This window comes from Thunnus thynnus, chromosome 19, assembly GCF_963924715.1.
Source record: "Thunnus thynnus chromosome 19, fThuThy2.1, whole genome shotgun sequence".
Taxonomy (NCBI): Eukaryota; Metazoa; Chordata; class Actinopteri; order Scombriformes; family Scombridae; genus Thunnus; species Thunnus thynnus.
Genome location: NC_089535.1, coordinates 14855571 through 14881469, shown reverse-complemented (window position 1 = coordinate 14881469; position 25899 = coordinate 14855571). Strand labels below are relative to the sequence as shown.

The 25899-nt window shown below is 39.3% G+C and overlaps 1 protein-coding gene and 1 long non-coding RNA gene across 7 annotated transcripts in view; one reads left to right on the top strand and one right to left on the bottom strand.

Moving 5' to 3' along the window:
- Nucleotides 1-12084: 12084 nt before the first annotated feature.
- tbx5a (T-box transcription factor 5a) overlaps nt 12085-25899 on the bottom strand; it is a 28204-nt gene continuing 14389 nt past the window's right edge. For all 3 annotated transcript variants that reach the window (XM_067575029.1, XM_067575028.1, XM_067575027.1), the window contains exons 6-9: nt 22240-22392; nt 18631-18722; nt 16925-17157; nt 12085-16199 (exon numbers count right to left, since the gene is read on the bottom strand). In XM_067575029.1, the coding sequence (XP_067431130.1) occupies nt 15607-16199; nt 16925-17157; nt 18631-18722; nt 22240-22392 (1071 nt within the window). In that variant the 3' untranslated portion in view covers nt 12085-15606. The remainder of the gene's footprint in view (nt 16200-16924; nt 17158-18630; nt 18723-22239; nt 22393-25899) is intronic.
- The window catches only part of LOC137171209 (uncharacterized), a 101462-nt gene continuing 92626 nt past the window's right edge, over nt 17064-25899 (top strand). For 3 of the 4 annotated variants that reach the window (XR_010924726.1, XR_010924727.1, XR_010924725.1), the window contains exon 1: nt 17064-17154. This is a non-coding gene — a long non-coding RNA (uncharacterized lncRNA). The remainder of the gene's footprint in view (nt 17155-25899) is intronic. The other variant, XR_010924728.1, reaches the window with a different exon arrangement.

The following is a 25899-nucleotide window of genomic DNA, read 5'->3' as shown; positions in this document are numbered from 1 at the left end:
TGTTAACTTCGATGGGTTCTCATACAACACAATTCAATTTCAATTTCATTAAATCCTACTTATCATTTTTTTCTTTTGTTCCTGTAATTTTAACTATTTTAAATGCACTTGGATGCCAAGATTCTATGTGCTCAGAACCATGCAAGTCAAACATGTGTTGAAACGCCTGTTAAAGCTCATACTTTTAGTACTAAAATTATTTCAGTGTTGGCAGTCTAGGTGTAAAAAAAATGTTTACTCAATATTAACATCAAGCCTAAAAATTCAACTTAAAGTTGGAGTACAGAATACATTAGAGTAACAATAAGTTGGGTTTGTCTGTGGAAATTAAAAGCACATAATACTCCTAGTGAAAAATGACCTTTTTGCCGAGTTTGTAATCACAAATTATGAAATGGTTAATATTAATTCCACAGTGGATTTCCTGCTGAATTGTTTGTGATGCCTTTGGAGAATTGTGGCCTTTCCTGATCTCTGGTCATTTATCCAAACACTGATTTGTTTATTTTCTCGTGAATTACTGAATTACATAGCCATAGAAAAATGTTTGCCTTGCAGTGTTTAAGTGAGACTTACAAGAGTCATGTTCATGACTGCTGAATTGTCCATTTGTACTAAAAGTCTCAACCTGTGATTGTTGTTTTCTGCCACTTTTACCCACCGAATATGGTAAAGAGTACACGGTTTGTATTCTAATGCAGACCTTCTGAACTGTCATGTTTGGTTGAAATGAAACTTTACACTAACTGTAGAGGACTTCATTTCATCATTGAAAATACAATCTGAGCGTACAACAATCTTATACTTTAGATCCCTTGTCTGGCAGATCTTCATCACCTGCTTCATCTCCAACAATTCTACCACCCATTCTTTTAAATCGTAGCAGTTATTTCCCATATTTCTTTACTTTACCACCTGCACTTAAAATACATGTTATTTCAAAATGCCCGCTTCCTTGTTTCTTTCATGTTACACACTCAAAGTACTTTTTTTGTGTGTCAATGTGTGATAGCAATACTGTACCACACTTCTGCAGCACCAGGCCTCTGTACATTCTCACTGTTTTTCTTTTTGTCAAAGCGGCCCATGTTTCAGCGCCCAAACTTCAGAGCAGATCCAACACCAAGACGGAGGGTCAAGAGGGAAAGTGAGCCTTGAAAGAGTGTACCGCTTAACCTTGACCTTGAGACTGCATTTCTCTAAATGTGTGTGTGTGCAACCATAGCTGCCCCGCTCGCCACTTCAGAGAGTGTTTACATTTCAGGAGAGGTCTTTATCTCCCCCATGCCTGGGGTCTCTCTGGGTGAGTTTATACAGCTAGTATGCACACACATACACACACACACACTGCAGGGCTTACTGCGAGCCTCCCATAGAGAGAGTAAAGGGAGAGTGCTGTCACACACTCATCCATCTCAGCTACATTCTGGACCAAAGCCGGGTGTAGCAGCTCTCTCCCTGAGAGCCCAAACACTGCAGAAGTAGGTTACCTACAGTCTGGATCCTGGAAGAGGAGAAGAAAAGAATGTATAAACTACACCAGAGAGAATATACATAGACATAGCCGTGAATATGATGAGAATTTCTGTAACAGGAGACAGTAATGATAGTAACTGACTTAATAAATCATCAGATTCTATATATATTGCACATCATTTAAATAACATTTCAAATTTGACCCAAAAGACTTCATTAGTTACTTCTTTGGTCGCTTGCTATGTGAAAGCTAGTTGCTCAGACAAGTACAAGCAAAATGGCACTTAGCGATTACAGTTATGCTCCAAAGACTTGACTATCATGGCTGGTGTCCGTCTGGTATGCTATCAGTCAGTTTAGCCATTTAGTGTCCTTTCAGACTCATCCATCTTGATAGGAGGCTCTGTTAAGATAGGGGACCACGGGGTGTCTTCCATACTGTTACTGTCATCTGTCACGTTTTAGCTTTACATTGCTAACCTCACACGCCATGTGAACCTTTTTTGGGCTTGTACGTCAAGACTAAATCCTCTCAGAGAAGACCATAAGTTACAAAATCGGCCTTTTGATGCTTTTGAAGTGGAAATTTGTCTGAATCATTTATCTTGCCAAGGGGGCCAGTTTGTTTCTCAAGTGTGAGAAAGAAAAAGACCACCAGCATTATATCACAGCCCACTCCCAGACAAACTCTCTCTCAAACACACACACACACACACACACACACACACACATTAACAAAAGTGTGACCTTTTTCACATGCGTAGATAATAAGCTGTTACAAAAACCAAACAACCTGTCAGCGATAAGATAAAAACAGAACAGCTGATTCACAGACGCAAAAAGCTTGCTAATTCTTGGTCTTCTGTTATCCTGCAATGCAGCTTTACCCTCAGCTTTACTAGAACATCTAAATTCTAAACTGCACAACACACAAGAGTAACTGAATCGCTGTTCCAGATACTTCTTTCCCAACGGTCCAGTTTTATTCAATGTTAGAGCAGGTCTAAGCTGTCCCCTCTGCTTGACTTTCCCCTGTCATTCACTCATTGCTCACCTCAAACCTTAATACTTTTTAAATCCACTATGTCTTTATCTGGTGAGTGCTGTTGCTGACTAACACAGAGCCCTGAAGACCTAGAGCACAGAGCATAAAAAAAAACGGAGAAAAAAAGCGGAAACATGAACTGGTATGGATCCGAGAAAACCTACTGGTGAGATATTGAGTGTTTATCTCCTTGAGGGCTTGCCTCTATCAAGGTGATTCATCGCAGAGGGCTTGACTAACTGTGCGGGGCGTGATGGCAGTCCATCTCAGATGATGGTTTTATTGATGGCATCAACTCACACATCGGCCTCTGTGGAGGTGCTACGCTGGCTGCTTAGCCTGGGTGGCAAGACAGGGAGATGGGGAGTGAAAGCAAAGGGCAGAGGGAGTGGGGTAGGGGGGTTTGGGAGTATATGCTGGCACACAGACAGGCCACAGCGTCTCTCCAAGAACAACATGCAGACACCTGCATTTAGGGGGATCAATACCTTGCCACAAACAGCTCAGACTGCCTCTGGAGAGTAACATTTATTGATTTGAAACTGGTGTTAATAGAAGTAGCCGATATCTCTTCTATTCTCCACTCAAGGCTGCTCTTTTTATGTTTCCTAAACAAATCTGTAGCAACCACCACTTAATGTAATAGTTACACTGTTAACAGTATTAAAGGCAATAAAATTAATCTGAGATCAATAATATTTTTGTAATAAATGTAGAAAATGTAGGTTATAATCAGTTGATATCACCCAAGGAGAGAAATGTATTGAATCTAATTAAAGCACAGATTACAGCAGTTTGAAATTTCAATAAAGCATTAACTTTTTTTTTGACACATTTAACATAATTTGAATTTGCCGTTTTCAGCAGGCTCGCAGTGGCACGCATGATAAGTCAACTTACTGTTCCAAAATGTGATGGCCCCATACTGTTGCCTCTAGACATATTGACCTGCTGTGTTGGCACACTGTCTCTGAAGGCACAGAGGGGTCAGGCAGGGTTGTTGCCTCACTACCCTTGGGTTCAGTTACTCTGTAGGCAACGTATTGATCTCCCTGAAGTTACAGAGCTTCCCTGTGGAGTATTCCTATAGAGCTACGGCTGCAGTCACGGCTGAGGTATCCCATAGCCAGTGTATAATAAGCAGCAGGGTTTTTTGCACGAGGATGTGGTGCACTCATGTCGCAATGCTGCTCAGTTGACAGTTTTGGATGACCAGATTATTTACGCCCACGGTGTCCTGCTGGTATTGGATTAGGTGTGATCAGTGTTCATGCTATGTTGTTTAACTGAGACCTGCGATCAATTTGAACACTTAAAATGTGGCCATTTCAATCTGTCATGTATGAACACACATACTGTCAAGCCAAAATAATGAGAATAGAATTGCATTCAAATATAATATTTTCGAAAATGTTAGTTGAAAGTACATCACACAGTTTTTGCTGTTGTTTAATTATCTTATTTATTTTTTCTTTTTAATTCCCATCACTGCTTCCATGATATCTATCTGTATCTATCTCTACTATCAGGCTGTGCTGGTGGTGCAAAAGCATTTTATAGCAACTTTGTTTTCATTTTTGTAGTTTTAGTTATGATATTGTACTCACCAATGCAATCGCTGAACTCTGTGAACATGGTGACATCGCAACAATGAAGTCACAATCATTATATCAAGTAGGGTAGCTCGAAGCTGATCGATGAAGTTGTAAACTGTGATGGATTAGCTGTTTTTATTTGTTTTCCCCTTCAAAAAAGGTTTGGCAAACCTACGGACTTGTTTAAAACATGTATAATCGTCTGATGTCTTGTGCTCCTTGCCCTGTTTTAGCGATGTTGCAGCATTTCCAGATCTTACTATAAATGACTACTTGAATATTACCTTACCTTACCTTATTACTTGGATATTACCTTATGCGGTGATTGTTTACATGGGTTATAATGCGCAATGATGTAGCGCTACAGTGCCCCTTGTGGCTCATTCCACAATTCTTGGGAGATTTCCGCTTTCTTGTGCAAAGTTAATTTTAGGCATTGTTGAAGGTACGGTTAAAGGTATGAAACTAAACTGGTTCATGTATCATGTTCATATGTTTGTATCCTATAAGAAACAAGTTTATTTTGTCATTTACTTTGTTGTCTTTGTATTGTTCTGATCTGTTATCCCTAAGAGCTCCAAACTAGAAAGTACAAGACAAGCTAGAGAGAATGCTAGCAAGGAGGGCTCACGTCTGAAACTCTTAAACTAGTGCCCTTGGTATGCGGGACGAGGTATGGAAACATTGATTGTATGCATTACTATTAGAGGTGTGATTTATGTTTATGCGAGGAAAACAGAGATTATTACAGAGATTACAGAGACTATTTTAATTTGTCCATAATAACACTACCCATGTTGGCTAGCTGAAAAGCAGAATTCTTCTAACTGTGAACCTAAATTTAATAGGCTTTATTTGTGAGAAGTCACATGTGGTGCATTGCATTGTTATTGTTATATTTCACACTTGTCATAACAGTTTATAGAAGCATATTTCAGAAGCTTGCTATAATGCATTGTACTGTCAATTGGTCTCATGCATGATTTATGTGTGAGTTGTGAAACTACAGACAAGTATTGCATTTCTTTTGTTTATCCCTCTATAGTTTTCACGGTGCTCAACATAAAGAAGAAAATAAATACAAAGATACCTGTTTGAAATTCTCTGCGTCTTGCTTATTCAAGCGAAGGGACTGCTATACTTAGCAGTCAACTTGGTGAGTACAATGTTATATCTAAATCACCAATAGTCAACTTTTATGTTAATTTTCAAACATTTCCAAACTATAAAAACCATATACTTTCAACTACTTGTCTGAATAATAGCTGTCAGAGACTGCCCACCATTTTATGGCTCTTTATATAACTGTTTAATGGATTGTATTTGTTCTGTTTTGTGGGATTACAATGCAACTTATATCTGCATTGTAGAGATCTTCCCAGGACAGAGCAGATAAAGATGTTTAAGATTGAAATAAACCAGCATGCTCAAGATCTCAGAGGACTGACACAAGTCTAAATGTGTTCCATATGGAGAAACTACTTCCCAGGTGGATGAGAGAAAGGGTTGTTTTCTACTTCCCGGTACCTACAGTCTGTACCTGTAATTCCCACAGACTGAGTGAGGAATGGAGAAAGCCTGGCCATGGTGCCTTATCAGCTCTAATGATGAGACAGCTGGAGGCCATTTTCCAGCTGGGCCCAGCTTTGACATTGAAACACTTATGGTCTACCCTGCCCAGGCACCCCACGACAAGGATGGATGGGACTTCTGCAGTGTTAACCATTCATTCAAATCTGATATGATGGCTTTACCGAGCAAATGCTATAATTTCACTCACTCTTGGTTATCTTCCACAGAGAGCTGAAGTTGAGAGTGGCCTTTTGGTTAAAAATGATCTGACATGCAAGACAGTGAATCCTTTTTATTTGATGAAAACATAATGTTAAAATCAAATCCTGATTAATGTGGGCTGTGATTAAAAAGAGTCTCCACCAACATGTCATTGTGTAATTGATGAATAGATTTGTGTTCTTTGCACTAAACCGGATAGCATGGTTGGTACAGCACAATATTTCACCCAACTGAACTGACTTTTGGGATAAGAATAGTTGCACAGTCATAATTTACCTGTCATAGAAAGGCCTCTCATCAGTTATTGTAAATTGATTTGGCCCAGATTCACACAGCATTTCTCAATATTCTGTTACTGAATAAAAACAATTTTTCTCACTAGTACAACAATCTGTTTCTTGTCAGATGAAAGTGCTTTGAGAATTCTCTCTTCCTCTGTCCTTTCTGCCTTTTCTATCAGTCTTTTTTCTAATGTGTTGGTCTCAAAACTCTGCCATGTAGTTAATTAAGATTTATTTATTCAGGGATCTTGGTCATTAAGATCCAGATCTCTTTTGTAAGAGAGACCTGAGAACAAATTACACATATACAACATCCTGATTAGGCAATTCAGTCACACAAAGGAGTCATCACAGACACATTCATTAAAACTATTGCAAATATTATTAAAAATATCAGTAAGTAGAACTTAAAATTCTTTGAGAATTGAGTAACTTTAACATCAATTTGTTTTGCAGTTAAGACCAGTAGTAAGGTGCATGGTACTGGAAACAAGTCTTGTAAGAACTTTTAAAGCTAACCTATCCTATGATCTGGTGTCACAGTTTGTTCATTTTGAACTCGACTAAGGATGTAAAATATATCAGTAATTGATGAAAACACAGGAATGCTGATGCCTTCTGGCTGTGAGTTATCTTGAGTAATGAATCAAATGGCATTATGATAAATGGCTTCCAATGCTTTAAGAGTAATGTCTGCAGCATGAACAAACAGGGTATCTCCATAATCCAGTGTAGATAGTAGTGGACTGCACAATGTTTTTCAACTTTGAAAGGAAAAACAAACTTGGTTCTGGTAAAAATCCCATTAGAATTTCTAGTTTTTGAATGTGAGTGAGTTTTGTTGGCCAATTTTCATGATAGCATAGACCATTGCAGGAATATAAAAGATTTGTGCTCTTGTGAAATGCATACATTTAGTCTTTTCTGAGTTTAGAACAAACTTTAAATTAAAAATAGAGTTTTAGCAGTCATCAAAACCAGACTGTAACCTGGAGAATGCCTGGTTTTGTCATATAGCTAGTGGTATATAAAATGGTATCGTCAGCATAAAAATGCATGTTGGAGTGTTCGGTTGGAGATAAACATTATTCTAATATATTTAAATAAATCAGTGAAAAATATTTAGAAGTAAATGTATGTACAGTAAACAATAAAGATTATCTCTATATATTTCAATATTAATATGTCACACTTCCCTGTGGGACCCCTTTATCAAACATCTGAGGACTTGGTTTGAATCCATCGGTAACAACAGTCAGAACCAGTGGATTTGAACCAGCTGTAAGCACAATCACCAAAAGCCCTTGAAAGTAGTTTATTTAGCTAAATGTGATCATTAGCATCAAAAGCCTTGGGCAAAAGAGTGCAGCACATTATTGCTTTTTTTCAGGCAAGGGAACAATGTCCTCAACAACAGCAGTTATCGTACTATGACTGGGTATAAAGCCTCACTGCTGTGGCTAAAGTACATTGAGTTGACCAGTGACTCTAGGTTTTACAAAGACTTAGCTTAGGTATGGGCTAAAAGTTGTACTTGTGTACAAAAAAACGCATATCCAGCAGTTCCAGCTGAAAGTTGCTGCTACCATATGGACACAGCTTAACGGATTCTCTGAAAACCCTCTTAACAGCTTTTGCACTGCTTTCTAGCTTTCTAGAGTCTCTCTGGTTCTCACCCTATCATCACTGCACCATCTCCGTCTGTCTCCCCCGGAGGACACTCCCTGCCCCTCCCCCTTCTTTTACCCAGTACTCTGACCAGGAGTGGTGCTGAAAGACTGAATGGTGGGAGATGGAAGGGTCTGTGCTCCCATTTCAGCGCTCCCATCCCGGGGCTTGTCTTGGCCAGCTGTGGAGGCAAAAACCGACTGCCGTGCACAGACGCAGATTTCACATCACAGTGATGCATGTCTCCGTTGATATGCTGGACGTCTTTACACGAACCAGAAAATGTGTTATCTGATGGAGGGCTCTCTTAATTCCAGACCAACCCCCACTGCCATCTGACCACAAGCCTCAAGCCAGGAATCAAACTTATGCCCTGGGAATGTGCCAAAAAAGTGTGCAAGACTATTTTATCTGCCAGCAAGGGCAATATTAGCATTTGCCTCCTTGTGGATGGCCCAGATGCTCTGTTGATTGAGGCCTTAGTTTGAGCCTCTTCATTAAAATTGCATTTAGAACCACAACCCTGTGTTGTTATTGGGAGAGCTCACCTCTTTGTCCCTTCTTCGCTTTGTCTTTTTAAACTTGAACGGAGCTGCCTGACATTGATGTCTTAGCCCGTTGTCTAAAGGTTTTCAAAAGGAACTCCCAGTTTGTAATGAAAGCCCCAAAGTTGCAACAGTTTGACTTTTCAAACAGATGTTTGTGACTCCTGGATGAGATGGATTTGATTCTCTGAAAACCCTCTTTGTGCGAGGCGCTCATCCATCTGTGGTGATCTGTGTTTCAGTACATCTTAATAAAGTAATCCCCCTCCCTCGTTTTTCTACCCCTAGGAATGCTCTTGTTCTTGCACTCTTCTCCTTTGTCATGCGGGGCACCCAGACTATGATTTGTTTAGGTTTCAGATTTAAGGTTGACTGAGGCCATGACTCATCATTACTCTGAGATGACTTGTTTTAATTTTCTCTCTGCTGAAGTAACAAAACAGTGCAGGGTTTACTGAAAGATACATGATGTAGTTATTAAGAAACACAATTTTATACAGTTTATACAGTGCTGTTTCAACATGCTTGCACTTATTAAGTTTCAACATATTTTAATAAACGTGATGAACATTTTCCTACATTTCATCATGTTCAGTCAGTTAGTAGATAAAAGCATTGTTTCTCTCCATCCTATCCTACCCTATCACTCCAGGTATGGCAAAGATATACACACATAATCCAAATAAACCAGCAATGTACCAGTGTGAAGTTCCATTCGTCATCCAGGCTTTCCATTCATTAGACATTCATTTGTTTTCCTTTTGACATATCACCAGACTTTCAACCACTGACCATGATAACTGAAGCAGTGGCCAAAGGTTCCAGCTCCTCCCTTTGAAAAGCTGACCTGTTCTTTAAATGTTTAAAGAGCCTATTGCATCATCGGTCCTCGCCCACACATGCATGTTTGGGTGAATCAGAGGGGGATGCATGGGGGTGGGTGTTGTGATACATCATGTGTTTAAGCAGTGGAGGGGAGGCCGGGGTTGTGCGGGGTTAATGACTGTCCCTCTCTGTGGGCTGTGCCGGCTCTCGGAGAGGATAAGACTGGCGGTGTAGGGGCATCTGGAGCGCAGGGGTCACATCGCTCACATCAAAGGAGGCTGGGAGTCTAGGTCAGTGTGTTTGGCCATGGGGTGGTGGAGAGAGTGGAGGGGTAGTTGGAGGGATTTGGAACGGGATCACAGGGAGTAAAGGAGATGATGAGGGCAGAGGGATGGGCAGAGACAGTGAAAGACAAATAGGAGAGAGAAGAGAGAGATTGGGAGGGTTAAGTAATTGAGGAAAGGAAATGAACAGTGCAGGGTTTGCCATTTTCTAATTTCTTGTAAGAACTTATATTTCATATGTAACCTGCTGTTATTAATCTATCTCTTGACTTCCACAAGTCTTTCACCAGTCAATAAGAATTTCCACAAACAGATGTGACTCAGTTGCTATTGATTATACAGTATTTTGCGGCCTATCTGAGCATCTTCAGATACAACAATGATACAACAATTTCAAGTATCCAACAGTTTATGATGTAAATAACACTACTGTTATTTGGTAAAACCTTGAGGCAATATAGGAAAATTAAATACGGAATATATTGCACCTAATGCGGTAGGCCCAAGCCCTTCATGTTGCCAGTTTTACGTAACAATGTTCCTTTGACTTACCCATGTTTGCAGAACTGGACTCAATCACCCAAGCAACACACTGTCCTCCTTCGAGACTGTCCTCTTCTGGCTTTGGCTTCTCTTCTCATGATGTAAACAGTTCAGCTTTTATTGTATGGGTAAAAGGGTGGATGTCAAAGTTCTCAAACAGGTCTTTTTCACAGCAGATTTATTGAACTATCATAGCAGGAAAAGCACAGGTGTTGCCATTAACATTAACAATAGCTCCATTCTATTTAAGTGTCCCAGTAAGTCATAACAGTGTGACAGTGAGCCATCAAGCACAACACCAGGACCCTGAAACTAAAGCAGATAAATTGAATTTAACAATCATTAATTTTATGAACCACACCTGCTTTTCCTACTGCAACATTGCCACCGTTGCTTTCCCCCAGATGTGTGGCATCAGTGGCTAATTACTTGTCATACCCATCCCCAAAATGTGACATCAGCTCTGACCCTCCATTCTCCTCCTACTCACGCCCTAGTCTAAAGAAATAAGACTTATCAGAAGAGGGTTCTCTAGTCAAAGTCCGGAAAGTAAAATTCATTAAATCCCTTGACCATTACCTAAAGAGCATTAGGGCCAGGTTATGCTTGAAAAGTGAGTGTTTTCAGAAGGTGGAATGAAAAGCCGGCCCTCATAAATAGGGGGAAGGCACAATATTGTTTAAATATGGGAATGATAGTGCACATTCTCCTGGAGGGCATTGGTAGTGTTACACTTGGTTGTGTACTATATAGTTAGTTTTATACTGAACTGAACAAAACAGCTTGAATCAACAACATACTAAACACACTCCTGAGTTAAAGACAGTCAGAACCTGTCCTGAACATAATGGTGGTATGAGCTGTGCTGTGTTGTGTTCACTTACTGATGTACTGAAGTGCATTTGAACTGCGATGTGATCGCTTCACTAAGAAAATGATTTGAATCAGCAAATATGTTTGTAATTTCCACCTCTAGTGGCCACACCTCATTCAGTGATGTCAGTGATGTTTTTCCATCAGCTATGAAAAGCAGTGGCATCACTAATTGGGTTTACGCCAGAAATGCAACATGATTCAAAGCTTTGATGCAGCCGTATTGTTATTTACTGCAAACCAGGGCCAGTCCTGACTATGTTAGTGCCTTAGGCGAGATTTTAGATTGGAGTCCCCCCAAAAATGCTACAATAGCACTTCCAGTACAAGAACTTCAAATATGGATTCACATGACAATGAAGTGCAACAATGGTATCTCCAGCCCAGACAAAGTCTTCCCAGTCCTCCAGACAAAAAGGCAGGGTGCCATTCAATGAGTGTTTGGTGGCACAGCCTGAGGTAGCACATGAAGTTTGGTGGCTGTCGTGCCAAAACTGATCAGCAAGGCTTTGAAAAACAAACCAGATCAAAACTGATGCAAGTAAATGGGGAAAAAAGACAGGAAAAAACGCTAAGAAGGGAGAGCAAGTGTCTATTTCCAAAAATTTGTATACAAGCACACCTATTCCTACTCATTTGGTGCCCCCCACCTCATTTGGGGCCCTAGGTGACCACCTATGAGGTCTATGCCATGGACTGCGCCTGCTGTGAACTACTCAAACACTGGATTTAACACACACACACCCATACAGACACAAGAGATTTATCAGAGGTTGTAGCTCCCAAGGAGTACGGGGGTAGGGAGTTTGTCCAGACTGCAGACATTTAATCCCTTGGATTATCTACTGGGTAAAGGGATGCTGGAAACAATGAAGTGTAATTACTTGCCGCCAAGACTGCATTTATCTGATGTTAACTCACATCCTGCTGTGTCCATATCACAGACCAATGATGTTTGGTTTCAGACACAAAATTGACAGTTTTTAAAGCCCTGCACACCCACACAGGTGTTTTCAGTTACTTTGAGTAGACCTTTTCTCAGGTTGAGGGTGGGTGGAGCTATGATGGAAATTACGTGAGTCAACAGACCTCATACGCTATAATAAGGATGATAAAGGTGTAATTTGTCCTGCCCTTACAGGTGCAGCAATGCAGACAGGATCAGTGAGATGTCAGTCGAGTTCACTTTGGACACACCCACACAGTCCGGAGTTGAGGTCTAATCAGGCAAAAATAATTAAAATCATCTCTGTTTACCTTTGAATAGCAACAGAATTCAACAAGAACTGACAAAAAACACAATGCTTTAATGTTTTAAATTTATTGCAGGTATTCTGGTATGTACATGTTTATTTACAAAGTTATCCACGTGTTTCAATCTTATTTTAATACTTTCTGACAGCTGTATAGTAATCTCCTGTTTTCTATATAAGTATGATTAGAAAATCCTATAAACAATCATAAAAAACAGGCTATAAAAAATGGAACCATCTATCTTTGACACATGCAGGAGCAAGCTGATTTACATAATTGAAAAATAAATACTATTGACAAATAACATTCTATCAACTACAAGCATTTAAAAATTAGCCTTTGTCCGCAGGTAAAAACATACCGCTAACCCATTTGTATAGTGAAACTGACCTTTGCCTCGCAATGTGTATCAAGTAAATGTTGTAAATTTACATTCTCTGTGGTGTCCAGCTGCTACTTTACAATTTGATTTAAATTTAGATTGATTGTCAGAGAAGTGCCATTTTAGGGATTAATACTTAAAATTTGAGAGCACAAACATTCACATGGGTACAACATGAAACTGCATGAAACACACAACGACAGAGATAGGAAATCTTCAAAAATTTGCAGGGTTGTTATGTCAGAGAAAGGGCAAAATATTTATGGTATTTTTAATGCAAAAATGTTTGTCAAGGTATCTGAAATTACAATGTAATACTGAAATGCTGTAGTTTGTCTCTGCATGTCGAAAAGCTCAGATGTGGAAGGACAGTAGATGGAGAATGTGTTAAAAGCCACAATCCAAGTAAACAATAATGTTTAAATCCTTCTTCCAGGGTAACAAGAGACATGTATACACAACACACAGACTGTGCAGACTGCAGCATAGCAAACTGCTGAGCAACAACCCGTCTCTGAATGTCAGGTGTCAATCTACTACTACTTGGCATCTAATTAAACGTGTGTCTGAAGGGACGTTTGCATCACTAGTGAAGATTTCACCCAATGGCATTACAATGATTCTTTCTGTAACCAATTTGATGTTGAAAATGTCAAACTAATGACGTGGATACATGATTCATTAGATAGAGCGCATATAAACACATTTAGAGCTAAAACCACATGTGTTGCCTTTGCTTGCAACATAATAATTTCATTGATTTTCAGTGACAGATTCATTAACTGGTAAAAAAAAATAGTTGTGACGTTTCTTTCATTTTGGTGTCAACTGGAATGAGTTCCACTTTTATATTATTGCCTTTCCTGTGATGAATATAGTGTGATTAAACTTTTAACATGGATTTTGTTACTGCAACGTCTGTGTGAAAATCCCAGTTTCCATGTCATTATGCACACTGGTTTATTGATGGGATACTGTTAGTCATACAGCAAGCCATCTCCAGTAAAGATTATCATTAATAGGTTCTTCCACTGCCATAAACAGCTGTCATATTGTTGTTGCTTCCACAAAAGTGTTGTAAAAATGTAATAAAAAAGCTGTAAATAAAAATTCAAGTCATGTTGGGCAAGTGTAGCAATTTGTTAAACCGGAACATGTTTTCATGGTGTTTTTTTTATCCACACAATCATGCTTTAATTGCAGTATTAATAATGTTAACCCAAATCGAAGTGACAGATTTAAAACGTTAACACATTTCTTTAAGAGAGATATTTTCAATCTGGGCATTATTAACCAAATTTCTGTACTGTACGGCAAAATACCTCTCAATCTGCAGGAGCACCATTTTCAGTACTATCCAGTCAAACTGAAACAGTGATCAACACAAGCTCTTTCAATATAATGACAATCAAATTACTAATCGTTATATAGCTGTGCTTGAATAATTATCACATTTTAAGCTGCCACTTTGGGGCACAATAAAATGATAAAACCCTCATCCTGACTTGTTGTGGCTAATGTGTTCAAAAATGAAAAATGACCTGTTTACGCATCCACACATGGAGTCGCTATTCACTCTTAGTTACTAATTATTTGATTGGATGTTAATATTAAAATGTTGATTTATCCATCCATCCATTATCTGTACCCACTTATCCTTTGCAGGGTTGTGGGGGGGACTGGAGCCTATCCCAGGTCACATCGGGCTAAAATAAAAATATAATTTTTATTAAGTGGAGCTTAACGTTCTGACAGTCCATTTGCTTCTTTTTATTGCTCACAAACTTCCTGCAGTACTTAGCCGGCTGCCAGTCCACCACATTAATATCATAGTGGAAGAACTGGACGGTAATTCAAGCCTAAAACTTTTAAGTGTCAGAGTTTTTTCACTTCATGCATCCACATTGACATGATTCTGTGTTTATTGATTACAAATCAGCCAGAAATAACCTGCAGCAGATTTTGCTTAGTTATTTAAAAATATTTGATTGTATTATGCCTGAAAGTTTCGATTTTTATAAGCTTGAACAGGTCACTTCACAGTGAAATTAACATAGGAGCTTGACATTAATGGTTTCTGCATTTTGTAGTTTGTGGTCAGCTTAAGATATTATGACTAAAATATGAAAGTAGTTTGCATTTGAAACTGTAGTACTTGACTACCCTTAATTATCAGGCAGTTAATAATAAGAGAATTGTGAAACATTTTATTTGTGGCTCTGGCTTTTGACTGAGGCTTGACTGGATTATATTGAAGTGCAGCCTTGCACCCTACAAACTGAGAGGCATATACAGTAATGATGGAAAAAACAGAAAATAATTTTTGATGCATGTAAATGTACCCAGTAACAGGAAAACACAATCACCCTTCTGACAGATTTAAGAGCAAGCAAATTCACAAAAGAGCCACAACAAAAGCTCCCATCTGCTTATTCATTTTAAACTCATAGTAATTTCACTACAAAGTAAGTTTGAACTACAAAAACTTAAAAGAAAATGAGAACTCAGGCTAATGTGACAGAAGACCAACGTCCTTTTTTTTTACACAAACTCGGGACATTAATACAAAAGAGTTTTGTACTTGTTAAAAAAAAAAAAGATGAGAACATATTCACTCATCACTGAAACATGGAGATCCGAAATACACCACCGCACAACAACACCCTCAGCCTGGGGACTGCTGGCGAAGCATCCGAAGCATTTTTGTTAGTCTGTTCAGTGTCTGCATTTCCACTCTGTTTGCTTTCTCTGCACTTGTGCAGTCTATATGCTTATGTTCTGGTCCAGCTCCTCTTTTCTCGTGTTTATGTTAGTTGCTTATAAGTGCAGATGCTGTGGCAACAAGTTAAGTGATAAGATGCTTGACAACACCATCCTACGAATATCCACTGCTGTCAGTGAACACAGAGCTCATTAAGATGAACAGCAACACATCCTCTAAAAATATAAATATAAATTTATCTAAACCCTGCCTTATTTTGGTCCTTTTTTCTTTTTTTCCTTTCATTATTTTTTATTTGTTGACTGTGAAAAAAGCTCTTTTAGCTGTTTTCGTTCCACTCTGGCATGATGCTAACACTATGTACCGTGTGGTACTGGTGTGGCGATAGCGTACGTGGTATGCCATGTGTATAGAGGTACTCGTTTCCCTGTAGACCGGCTGTTGGCGACTGGATCCCAGCCCCAGGACTACACTGGCGGCCCAGAGTCTGGTGGGTCATGGAGCTCTGGTACATGGCAGCGTGGTGGCCATCACCAAGCTGTGGAGAGGCATGGCCTCCCACTCCCCCAAGTCTGGACACCAGAGACCCTGAGGTGAAGTGAGCGGAGAAGTGCTGGTATGGCAGCCGCTCCATTGGCTGCATGGTGGTGACGGAGCAACTCCCATAGGGTGAGACGCTTGCCCAAGTGTTGCAGCTGATGTCCTCCAAACTTGGAACTGGCTCAGCGCCCTGTGAAGAGCTGGCGTACATACAGGCCTGCCGCTGGCTGGATTCACTGCGGTAGGGCCCACCGGACAGACCAAGGCTCTGGGCGTAGCCAACTGGGCGGTAGTAATGATCCTCCTCACTGGACGAGCTCTCCAGATAAGCTTTCTTATAGCTGTGCTCACCTGAGTGACAGTCATCCTCCACTGCAGATGGAGTTGAACAACAATTTTAATCAACTGTTATCTTCAAATTAGTACAATATGTACAAAAAAAATGAAGCTGTGCCTTTATTTATTTTAGGCACGTGAAACACATTTACTCTGCTATTATACTACTAATAACTGAATTATTTCCACTAAACATCCCATAGACTTCGTTCATGGTATTTTATTCACATTTATTTTGTATCTGATTTGTACAAAACATAGAAAAAGTATGTTGTAGCATACACAAAACTGTCTGGCACCGGACTGCAGATGTAAATTTGTCAGTTTTGGCAAATTCAGGCATATTTACATTTTAATTATTGCTATTTATTATTGATTTATATGGAGAATCCCCTAAAAATAAGTACATATTTAGCATTATTTTTTAAAACATCTGTGTAAAAGTGGCCAAAACCTACATGACAAAGTATACATATAGTATGTGCCCATATTTAAGGCATATAATTATAAAAATTACAACATCATTGCTGTGCTAGTCGTTATTTGACAAATTACAGTACACATATTTTCTTTGTGTATTACTGACTTTATGTACCCCATTAATTACAAGGGTCAGCTTGCAAAGGTAGCTAATAATAGCACCATAATATTAACAGCAATGAATATGGATACTGACTACTGTAAAGACACTGTCATATTCTTGATTGTCTTCTTTATGTATATTTTTGTGTTGTTGTTGAATTCACAGTGGGGTTTCCTACCTTTCCTCTTGATGCAGTGGTACTCCTGGCCTGGCTCGTGTGGCAGTGGATAGGAGCCTGACTGAGGCAGCATGTCCTGTGAGGTGCTTGTGACCCCGTTCTCACACTGGGAGTACTGGGAGCTCAGGGTGCCTGGGGTAGCCATGCCCTGGACTTCCCCACTGAATGGACTGTGGCTGGAGCCTACTCTCTGGCGCACCGTACTTCGAGGCACTACTGGATACTCCTTGGTACTATGCACACACACACACAGGCACACATAGTTACAGTTGTTAATAGTTGTCTGGAACTGAACTCTTGAAATGTTATTGCATATTATATCCTACTGTAGAGCTTATCTAAGAGTGAACTTGCAAAAACATCTAAATTAATAGTTTAATCTTGCACATTTCCTTTAATTCTTACATTTGTCGTCAAAGAAAATCACCAACATTCACATCAATGATTCACACCCACTTAGGAAACACAGAGTGATACTCCCTTGGTGGAAAACCCTTTCCAGTGAAAATACCAGCATGTATTTCGCTCCTATTAATCCACAGCATCCGTCAATAGATCATTTTGCTACTTTTGGTTCTTTGATTTCAGGGATCGCTTCAGTTGAAACAGTGACCTGGTTTTGCAATAAGCTCTCCCAACAAAATGGTAACCAAGAGCAGACGTGCATAGCTTACTGTACTCGGCCGGATTGGACAATGGCATGTAAGACTGATAGTGTGGTTTGGACCCTGACCAAGCTCTATACATTTTGAAGTTTTGATAGGTGAAATGCATTTCACTCAAAATGTCGTATTATCTTGTGGCACGCACCTACTTAAAGTAACTCAACGTTGCGTCTGATATAATCAAGTGTTGGAAAACTACATGAAAGTACTGAAATTTGTCCACTGATTTCTTGAGATTTTTCTCTGCAGTATAAATCATGACATTGATGTGAACTGCTTAATTATAAAGAAGTATAATCTGTGGCTCAAAATAAAGGTTATGGGAAGGAGGCAGGATTTTAGCACCCTGTAGAAAAGCCAAACAGCTTTTCCAGCTTTCTCTGATTTGGGATTTCTACATTTGAATACACACAACGTCTGTATTGGCTGCCCGAGGGGGGTGGGTGGGCTGCAAGTTTCAAAACCAGATTTTCTCCTTTGAAAATGTGTTTTCCACGCAGTATGGACACATGCTCCATCCCTCATCTGGACTGAATAATACAGAGAGAGAGAGCGAGCAATGTGGTCGTGTACTGCCTTGGCTGCCGGGCCCGGTGATACCACCAGTTTAACGCAAACGCACACACACACACACACACAGCAGACACATAAGCAGTTGGAACATCCTGGTAGAAAGAGCTGAGTGGAAGGGAGATGTTGCAGTCATGTTTCAGAGGTTCTGCCAGATCAGCCATAAAAGTCCTCAACATGAAAACTGGCCGAAGATCAAGAACTACACTTACATCACTGAAAATAACACTCATAACTGGCTTGCATTTGGGCGATTGAAGGATTAAAGTGGGGCTTGTTAAGTGACAGTGTGACCAGGATGTCAGTAATCCCTGTCTAATTGCGGTTATATTTACTTGACATCATTCAGTTTGTGTCAATATTTCCATGTGTAGAAGCCACAGATCAATTAAAGAAGTAGATTACGAATAAAATATAGATACACACATGCTTTACATTAAAAAAAAAAAGAAACATTTTAAATAAACTTACCTTTGCATTCTGGACATCCGGTGCAGTTCCATGTCATCACTGCCACGAAAGCCTTTTGCGAACGGGTTGTTCTCGATCTTCAGCTGGGTTATCTGAAACAGCAAACACATCTGACATTAGTAACATGTTGTTCAATAAAAGTTATTTGTTGTGCTCCGTCAGGCCTTTTCAGCTATGTGGAACCTTTAAAAAGTCAAATCAACAAACACGTATCAGGAACTATTTAAATCAAGACTTTGTAGAACATTTCAGTAAACTCTCAAAAAAGACAAGTCCTCTTCAACATGTGGCATGATGATATATTAGGGCCTACAACATATTTTTTTTGTAGAGCTGAGTTTTGAAGTTTTTTTGGATGGATCTGACTGCTCACAAGTGTAGTCAGTTACCCAAGAGAATTAAATAACAGATCACATTTCCAGAAACCCAAGATGTTTTTTAGCCATAAGCTAAACAATTCAATAAAGCATGTTTCAATAAGACATATTTTCATTGCATAATTTATAATGCGACTTTATAACAGACAGTTGGCGTATGCCTGACTGATGTGATTTATTATATTACTTAAAGTTTTTGTAAAAATGTCTTAGTCAATACCAAACAAAAAAAAAAGTGTAGAAGTTGTTTTGAGAACCACCTCCAAAATAGTAAACTAATCCCAAAGAGGTTAAACACAATCCAGGGATATCCCTCTTATGAGCAGTGGTTTCTGGCAGGTAGTTGGCAACTCTTGTGTGTTTCCAGCTTTCAGACAAGACTGGAGGTTTGTCTGCACGCTGGCTGACACATTCACCAAACCTTGTAAAATCTCTCGTGCGACACTTCGCTAGCTTCTTGTTAATGCATGCAGCCTGGCAGAGAATTTTGTTTCATCTTTTTTTTTTTCTAAAAAGTTTGGAATAAAGAGTTCAGAGCCCTGTTGCACTCTCTTTACCCTCTGCGGGCGTTCCAAAGAAGAAATACAGCTCGGCAAATAATTAGGCCTACCCATTCCACAGTGATAGCCTCAGTTCAGTTTACAGGAAGAGAAAATAATATATTTTGCAAAACACATGTGAGTTCTCCTACTGACTGGGCTCAGAGGATGGAAATAATCAGAGCAGAGAGTATGAATACTGTTAAAAATAATTTGGGAGTGGACTCAGGACAATCAGGCAAATTTCATTCACAGCTTCAAAGTCTACACAGTTTTACAAGACTGTGTCCAAACTATGCTCATTAAAATAACTGAGGCCTACATAAACATATTTCCAGATGCTTCAGGCTATTTCAGCCTAAAGATTTTTTTTTTTTTTTAAGTGAAGCACTTAAAACAAGATTTAATACACATAACTTAAGTGTTGGCCACTGAAATACATATTTTCAGAAAGCACAGTTTGTAAAATATGTTTTAATTACAGCTGTGACCTGACAGACTAGAAAACAGAGACCATTTTCATTAGCTGAGAGTCTAACAGGTGAATTGGACACATGCCTGCAGCACATATTGCTTTGGCAGATGTTAGACTGTTTGATTAGACAGTTGTGGTAAAAGCGCCTGGAAATCAGAAGTGCTTGTTTTTCTGCAGGTCTGGAAAGCCCCAATAATTAGCCCGGGGTTACGATCTCAGCCCCCAATAACATGTTTGAAAATAATGAATGGTTTCTACAGAATGTCGGTCATTTGTGCTTCCTGTTCCCAGACGTGAGGAGGACTCTGGATTGGCTGCAGGGACATTATGAGCTTTCGCCCCTTTTCTCCCCTGTTCCCCCAAACTAAAAACATATAGGCCTTAAAATGATGTTAAACAGACGCTGTTTACACATATTTGTATTCCCAGGATGTTTTTTTTCCTCATAAATGTGGGCAGAGTAAATACTGATCGTATTTCTGCTTCTTTCAAATCGATCAACAACTGCGAGGCTCCGCGGCCTCAAGAAATGACAGATTCGTTAAACGTATTTTATTATATGGGCACCATTTTACAAATCACGATATGCGAGAAAAAAACAACAAACAACAAAGAAATTCTCCAAACTTTCAGCTTTTAAACACTGAAATCTGCCGCAGGCCTGAAAGCGCTGCAAATTGAATTAATTATTGATGGATGTTAATTCCACCGTTCAGCAAGAAAGGAAAAAAAAGCTCAGCAAAAAAGCGAACATTTAAAAAGATATTGCATTAAAAAGTAATTAATAAAAAACATGAATAAATAAATAAATAATAACAATTTTCAGTCGTGCACCTATAAAATATTTAATCAAAATTTCCTTCTTTAAAAAAAACCCCAAAACAGAACAGTTATAATTGTATAAACAGCTGTTTTATGTTTGTAAACAGCTGTTTTGTGTTGCGCACATCTGCAACACGCAAAGAAAGTATAGTAGGAATAAACGAATAAATAATAAAGATAATCCTATAATCTCGTTATCGAGTTAATGTAACCTTCGATGTGTAGTTCTGCCACAGTGAAATGGACTGAAAACAACCACAAACACATTTCATTCAGATAATTGGCACAAAGTATTTCAAAAATGTTGATAAAGTAGCAGAGCTTAGTAAAACGAGCTTGAACTTTATTTATTAAAATCACAAATAACGCCATTAACCACTAGTGCCTATTATTATGATTATTAAATTAAAATATTTTTTGTTTTAAAATGGCAATAAGGTGCTTGGAAAGTTTATCCGGTTTATCTGCAGCTTGTCTCACTCTACAAAGCACTATAAAGGCCTGCAACTTGGAAAAAAAAAGTCTCTTGAGGTCAGTCGTCGTCTAGTCGGGTATCTGCTGTTTTCTCTCGTCTGTCAGTGACTCAGTGTGATATCAGAGATTTCCAGCTGACAGTGACAAGGCTTTACTTCAGCCTTCACAGAGATGAGCGCCTTTCATTTTCTCTCCCATCAGCTCATCCAGTTACGCGACTTGCTGTCAGGAGTTCCGCAGAAAATGAGGAAAATTCAGTTGAACTTTTGTAGGTGTGAAATGATTCATCTTTTGTTTTTGTAATTTGAAAAGAAAATTATATCGTTACATAATTCTATATGTGTGTTGTCAACATTTTAAATATACAATAGATGGCCCGTTTTGGCTCGTTTGCCTCGTTTGAAACATTTAGTGCGTTTACATGTGCATCTTGGTTTTAGGCTTATCCTGTTTTTGATTATATTCGGGATGTGGCGTTTACATGGAGCATGACAAACCTGGTTATTCATATCTCTGTATACATGATCATAACAGTATCCAGGATCCTGATCGTCTGCCTAAAGGTGTGTCTTGATTTCTCAGCCACGAGAAGAGGGTTCGGAAACCTGGAAAAGTGTTTACATGCCACATTATCCTGGTTTCTATCGGAATACTCCAGGTAATATATCCAGGTTTCTCAAAACCGGAATAAGGTCTTATCTAGGTTTCTGAACCAAAGATAAGCTGTTTACATGCGCAAAATATAACCAGGATACTCCAAAAACCCAATCATAACCAGTGGATACTAGTGTGCACGTAAACGCACTCATTGTTTAAATGAAATCGTCTCATAAAACACGCAGCAATTTTATCCTTTTTACCGTGTCAAAGAGCATAATGAAACACAACAACGAGAGCCAAAAGTAGCCCGTGCAGGACTTACCTTATGGTTCTGATAGGATGTAACCGCAATGAAGGCTGTCTCGGGGAAGACGTGGGTGCAGAAGGCCGTGTTTTTGGAGCCAAAGCCGTTATTTTCATCCGCTTTCACAATGTGGATCCTCGGCTGATACTTGTGCATTGAATTTAGGATGATCTACAAGAAACAGAATATGGAGCCCAAAGTTAGAGGCTTGATTACATGTTATCGCATAAAAGTTTGCAGAACATACAGAATTAGACACACGCTTTAACATTAAGTTTTCTTCAGAGCTGCTTCGAGGGAATAAAATCCAAAAAGTGAAGCCCAAGTTGCTTTGGCAACACTTTGGAGTAATTTGAGAGTGTATTAAAAAAATCTTTGAATCTTCGCTTTTGCAGCATGCATCATACATTTTTTTGTTTTACCACATTTTCTACATTCGCATTTAAGATCTAGACACCTAGTGCTAGGAATGGCTAGGCATGCTTACCATTTTCTAATACATTTCAGGGCTCAGTTATAGCACTTTATCATTATTACTATAACAAATGCAATCATATACATGCAGTGCATTCACAAAGTATTCATTCACTTTACTCACATTTTGGCCTTATGCTAAAATCACTTAAATTCATTTTTTCCTCATCAATCTACACTCAATATCCCATAATGACAAAGCGAAAACAGAATTTTAGAAAAAAATTGCAAATTTATTAAAAAGGAAAAGCTGAAGTATCACACTGACATAAGTATTCAGACTATTTACTATGACATTTGAAATTTAGCTCAGGTGCTTTCCATTTCTCTTGATCATCTTTGAAATGTTTCTACACTCTGATTGGAGTCCAACTGTGGTAAATTCAATTGATTGGACATGATCTGGAAGGGTACACACCTGTCTATATAAGGTCTCACAGCTGACAATGCGTATCGGAGCAAAAACCAAACCATGTGGTTGAAGGGACTGCCTGCAGAGCTCAGAGACAGGATTGTGTCGAGGCACTGATCTGGGGAAGGCTACAAAAAATTTCTGATGCATTGAAGGTTCCTAAGAGCACAGTGGCCTCCATAATTCTTAAATGGAAGAAGTTTGGAACAACCAGGACTCCTAGAGCTGGTTGCCTGGCCAAACTGATCAATCAGGGGAGAAGGGCCTTGGTAAGAGAGGTGACCAAGAACCCGATGGTCACTCTGGTTGAGCTCTGGAGATCCTGTGTGGAGATGGAAGAAACTTCCAAAAGCACAGCCATCACTACAACACTCCACCGATCTGGGCTTTATGGCAGAGAAGCCAGACAGAAGCCTCTCCTCAGTGACAGACACAGGAAAGCCTGCTTGGACTCTCAGACTGTGAGAAACAAGATTCTCTGGTCTGATGAAACTAAGATTGAACTGTTTGGCCTCAATTCTAAGCGTCATGTCTGGAGGAAACCAGGCACCGCTCATCACCTGCCCAATACTATCCCAACGATGAATCATGGCGGTGATGTGGGGGCTGTTTTTCAGCTGCAGGGAGGCTGGTCAGGGTTCAGGAAAAGCTGAACGGAGCAAAGTACAGAGATATCCTTAAAGATATGGTCCTAAGTGGTGAGGACCTCAGACCGGGCCGGAGGCCCAACTTCCAACAGGACAATGACCCTAAGCACGCAGCCAAGACAGCACAGGAGTATCTTAGGGACAACTCTGTGAATGTCCTACAGTAGCCCAGCCAGAGCCCTTGAACCTGATTGAACATCTCTGGAGAGACCTGAAAATGGCTGTCCACCACAAGTCCCCATCCAACCTGACAGAGAAGAATGGCAGAAAATCCCCAAATCCAGGTGTGCAAAGCTTGTTGCCTCACGCCCAAGAAGACTTGAGGTTGTAATCACTGCCAAAGGTGCTTCAACTAAGTCTGGAGTAAAGGGTCTGAATATTTAGATCAATGTGATATTTCAGTTTTTCCTTTTTAATAAATTTGCAGAAATTTGCAAATTTTTAAAATCCTGTATTTGCTTTGTCCTTATGGGGTATTGAGTGTAGATTGATGAGGGAAAAAATGAATTTAAATAATTTTAGCATAAGGTTGCAACATAACAAAATATGAAAAAAAAAAACTTTCTGAATGCACTGTTCAAGACATGAGTGGCCATGAGGATGACTTTGACTTTGACTGGCAGCTGCTCTGGTTAAGGTAATATTCTACATAAATCTCACTGAATCTGCACTTTTTCAGTCAAAAACTGCATTCCTATACTTTTTTGGACACAGTCCTTGTCTGAACAAAGGTAAAACTTTTATTGCACTACAAAATTTAATGAAAGTTTAACTGTTTCATAAATATTTCAAATGAAATTGGGCCATGTGAAATTGGGCCAAAACTAAAATAAATAAAACTTCAGCCTACTTATGTAACTCCAAACTCATTACTGTCACTTTGCAGATGATTAATTCACTATTATATTACAATTATTAAAGTACTGTACCCATGGTTACAGTCATACAGAATAATAGGCTGACATAAGCATGTCCTCCCTGTTGCTGCCCCTCTAACCTGACTAACTTGACTACTACCAGTGGCTAGCATGGCGACATTAAGACGCGGTCCACACAGCTGAACTTGAGCCTTTGAGGCCCTCTCATCCGTGGGTCTTAACTCTAATTGTTTTGACGGACCAGGGAGTCATGGTCATCAGCCTACAGGATATGTAATGGCTTTTATTTTTATTAAATCCACTTACATTTAAAGATTAAAAAACAGGGCTTTTTGTCTTCCTCTCTTCTTAACCCCCCCACCCCTCCTTTTTACACCCCCCACATGTCTGTCCCATAGGCATTCCTCCTATCTGTTATCTTAAAGGTTGTTTTTGTACCTGCCTTTCACTGCCAGCAAGAGAGGAGACAAGGGATCGCCCTGACCTCCAGTACCTGTGGGGGGATCCTGCAGTATTGCACAGACATAACCCTAAGTCCTTTCTTAGAGCCGAGTGAACCATAGAGGCCTACATAGACGATACAATAGTCATCCATTATTAATTTCCAGTTGAACTTGATCTCATTTCATGGTGCAATAGGTTTTTGTAATGGGCAGAAACTGTGCTTCCACAGCCTGCCATGCACCTTGTAGATGCAATAATGGAAGTTACTGACCCTGTACTGAAAATATCAGTCAAGATTTGTTGAGTATATCACTTTGGTTAGATAAGCAGACTGCTGAAGAGTAGGTGACTTGCAGATGGAAAATCAGCTTTTGCAAAATTTACAATTGACCATAAATTAAACTATTTGAAGAGAACCAAGCAAAGGTTTGGAGCTGCATACTTGGACCTGAGGTGAGAATAGTTTTACCAAAGCGGAGTGCCAGACTGAGAGAAATGTAAATTTGCTGCTGCTCCACAGCAACTTTCTTTTACTGAGTTGTTTATAATTGCATATTGTGATTTTACAGCTCATAAATGTCATCATTGAAGTGTAGAGTTGTATTTGTCCTTGTATTGTAAAATCATGTCACCATGCAAATGAAAAAAAAAATATCCTTAACCACATGCTCCAACTGTTTGTAGCAGAACTACCATCCTGTTTGTGTTTAGATTTGCAAATGAGGCTTTAAACTTTGGGTGAAAGAGCTTTTTGAACACAGTGCAGAGAAAAAGTAGGTTAAACAAAACATTTTCCCATGCATTCATTACTGGATTATTTGAG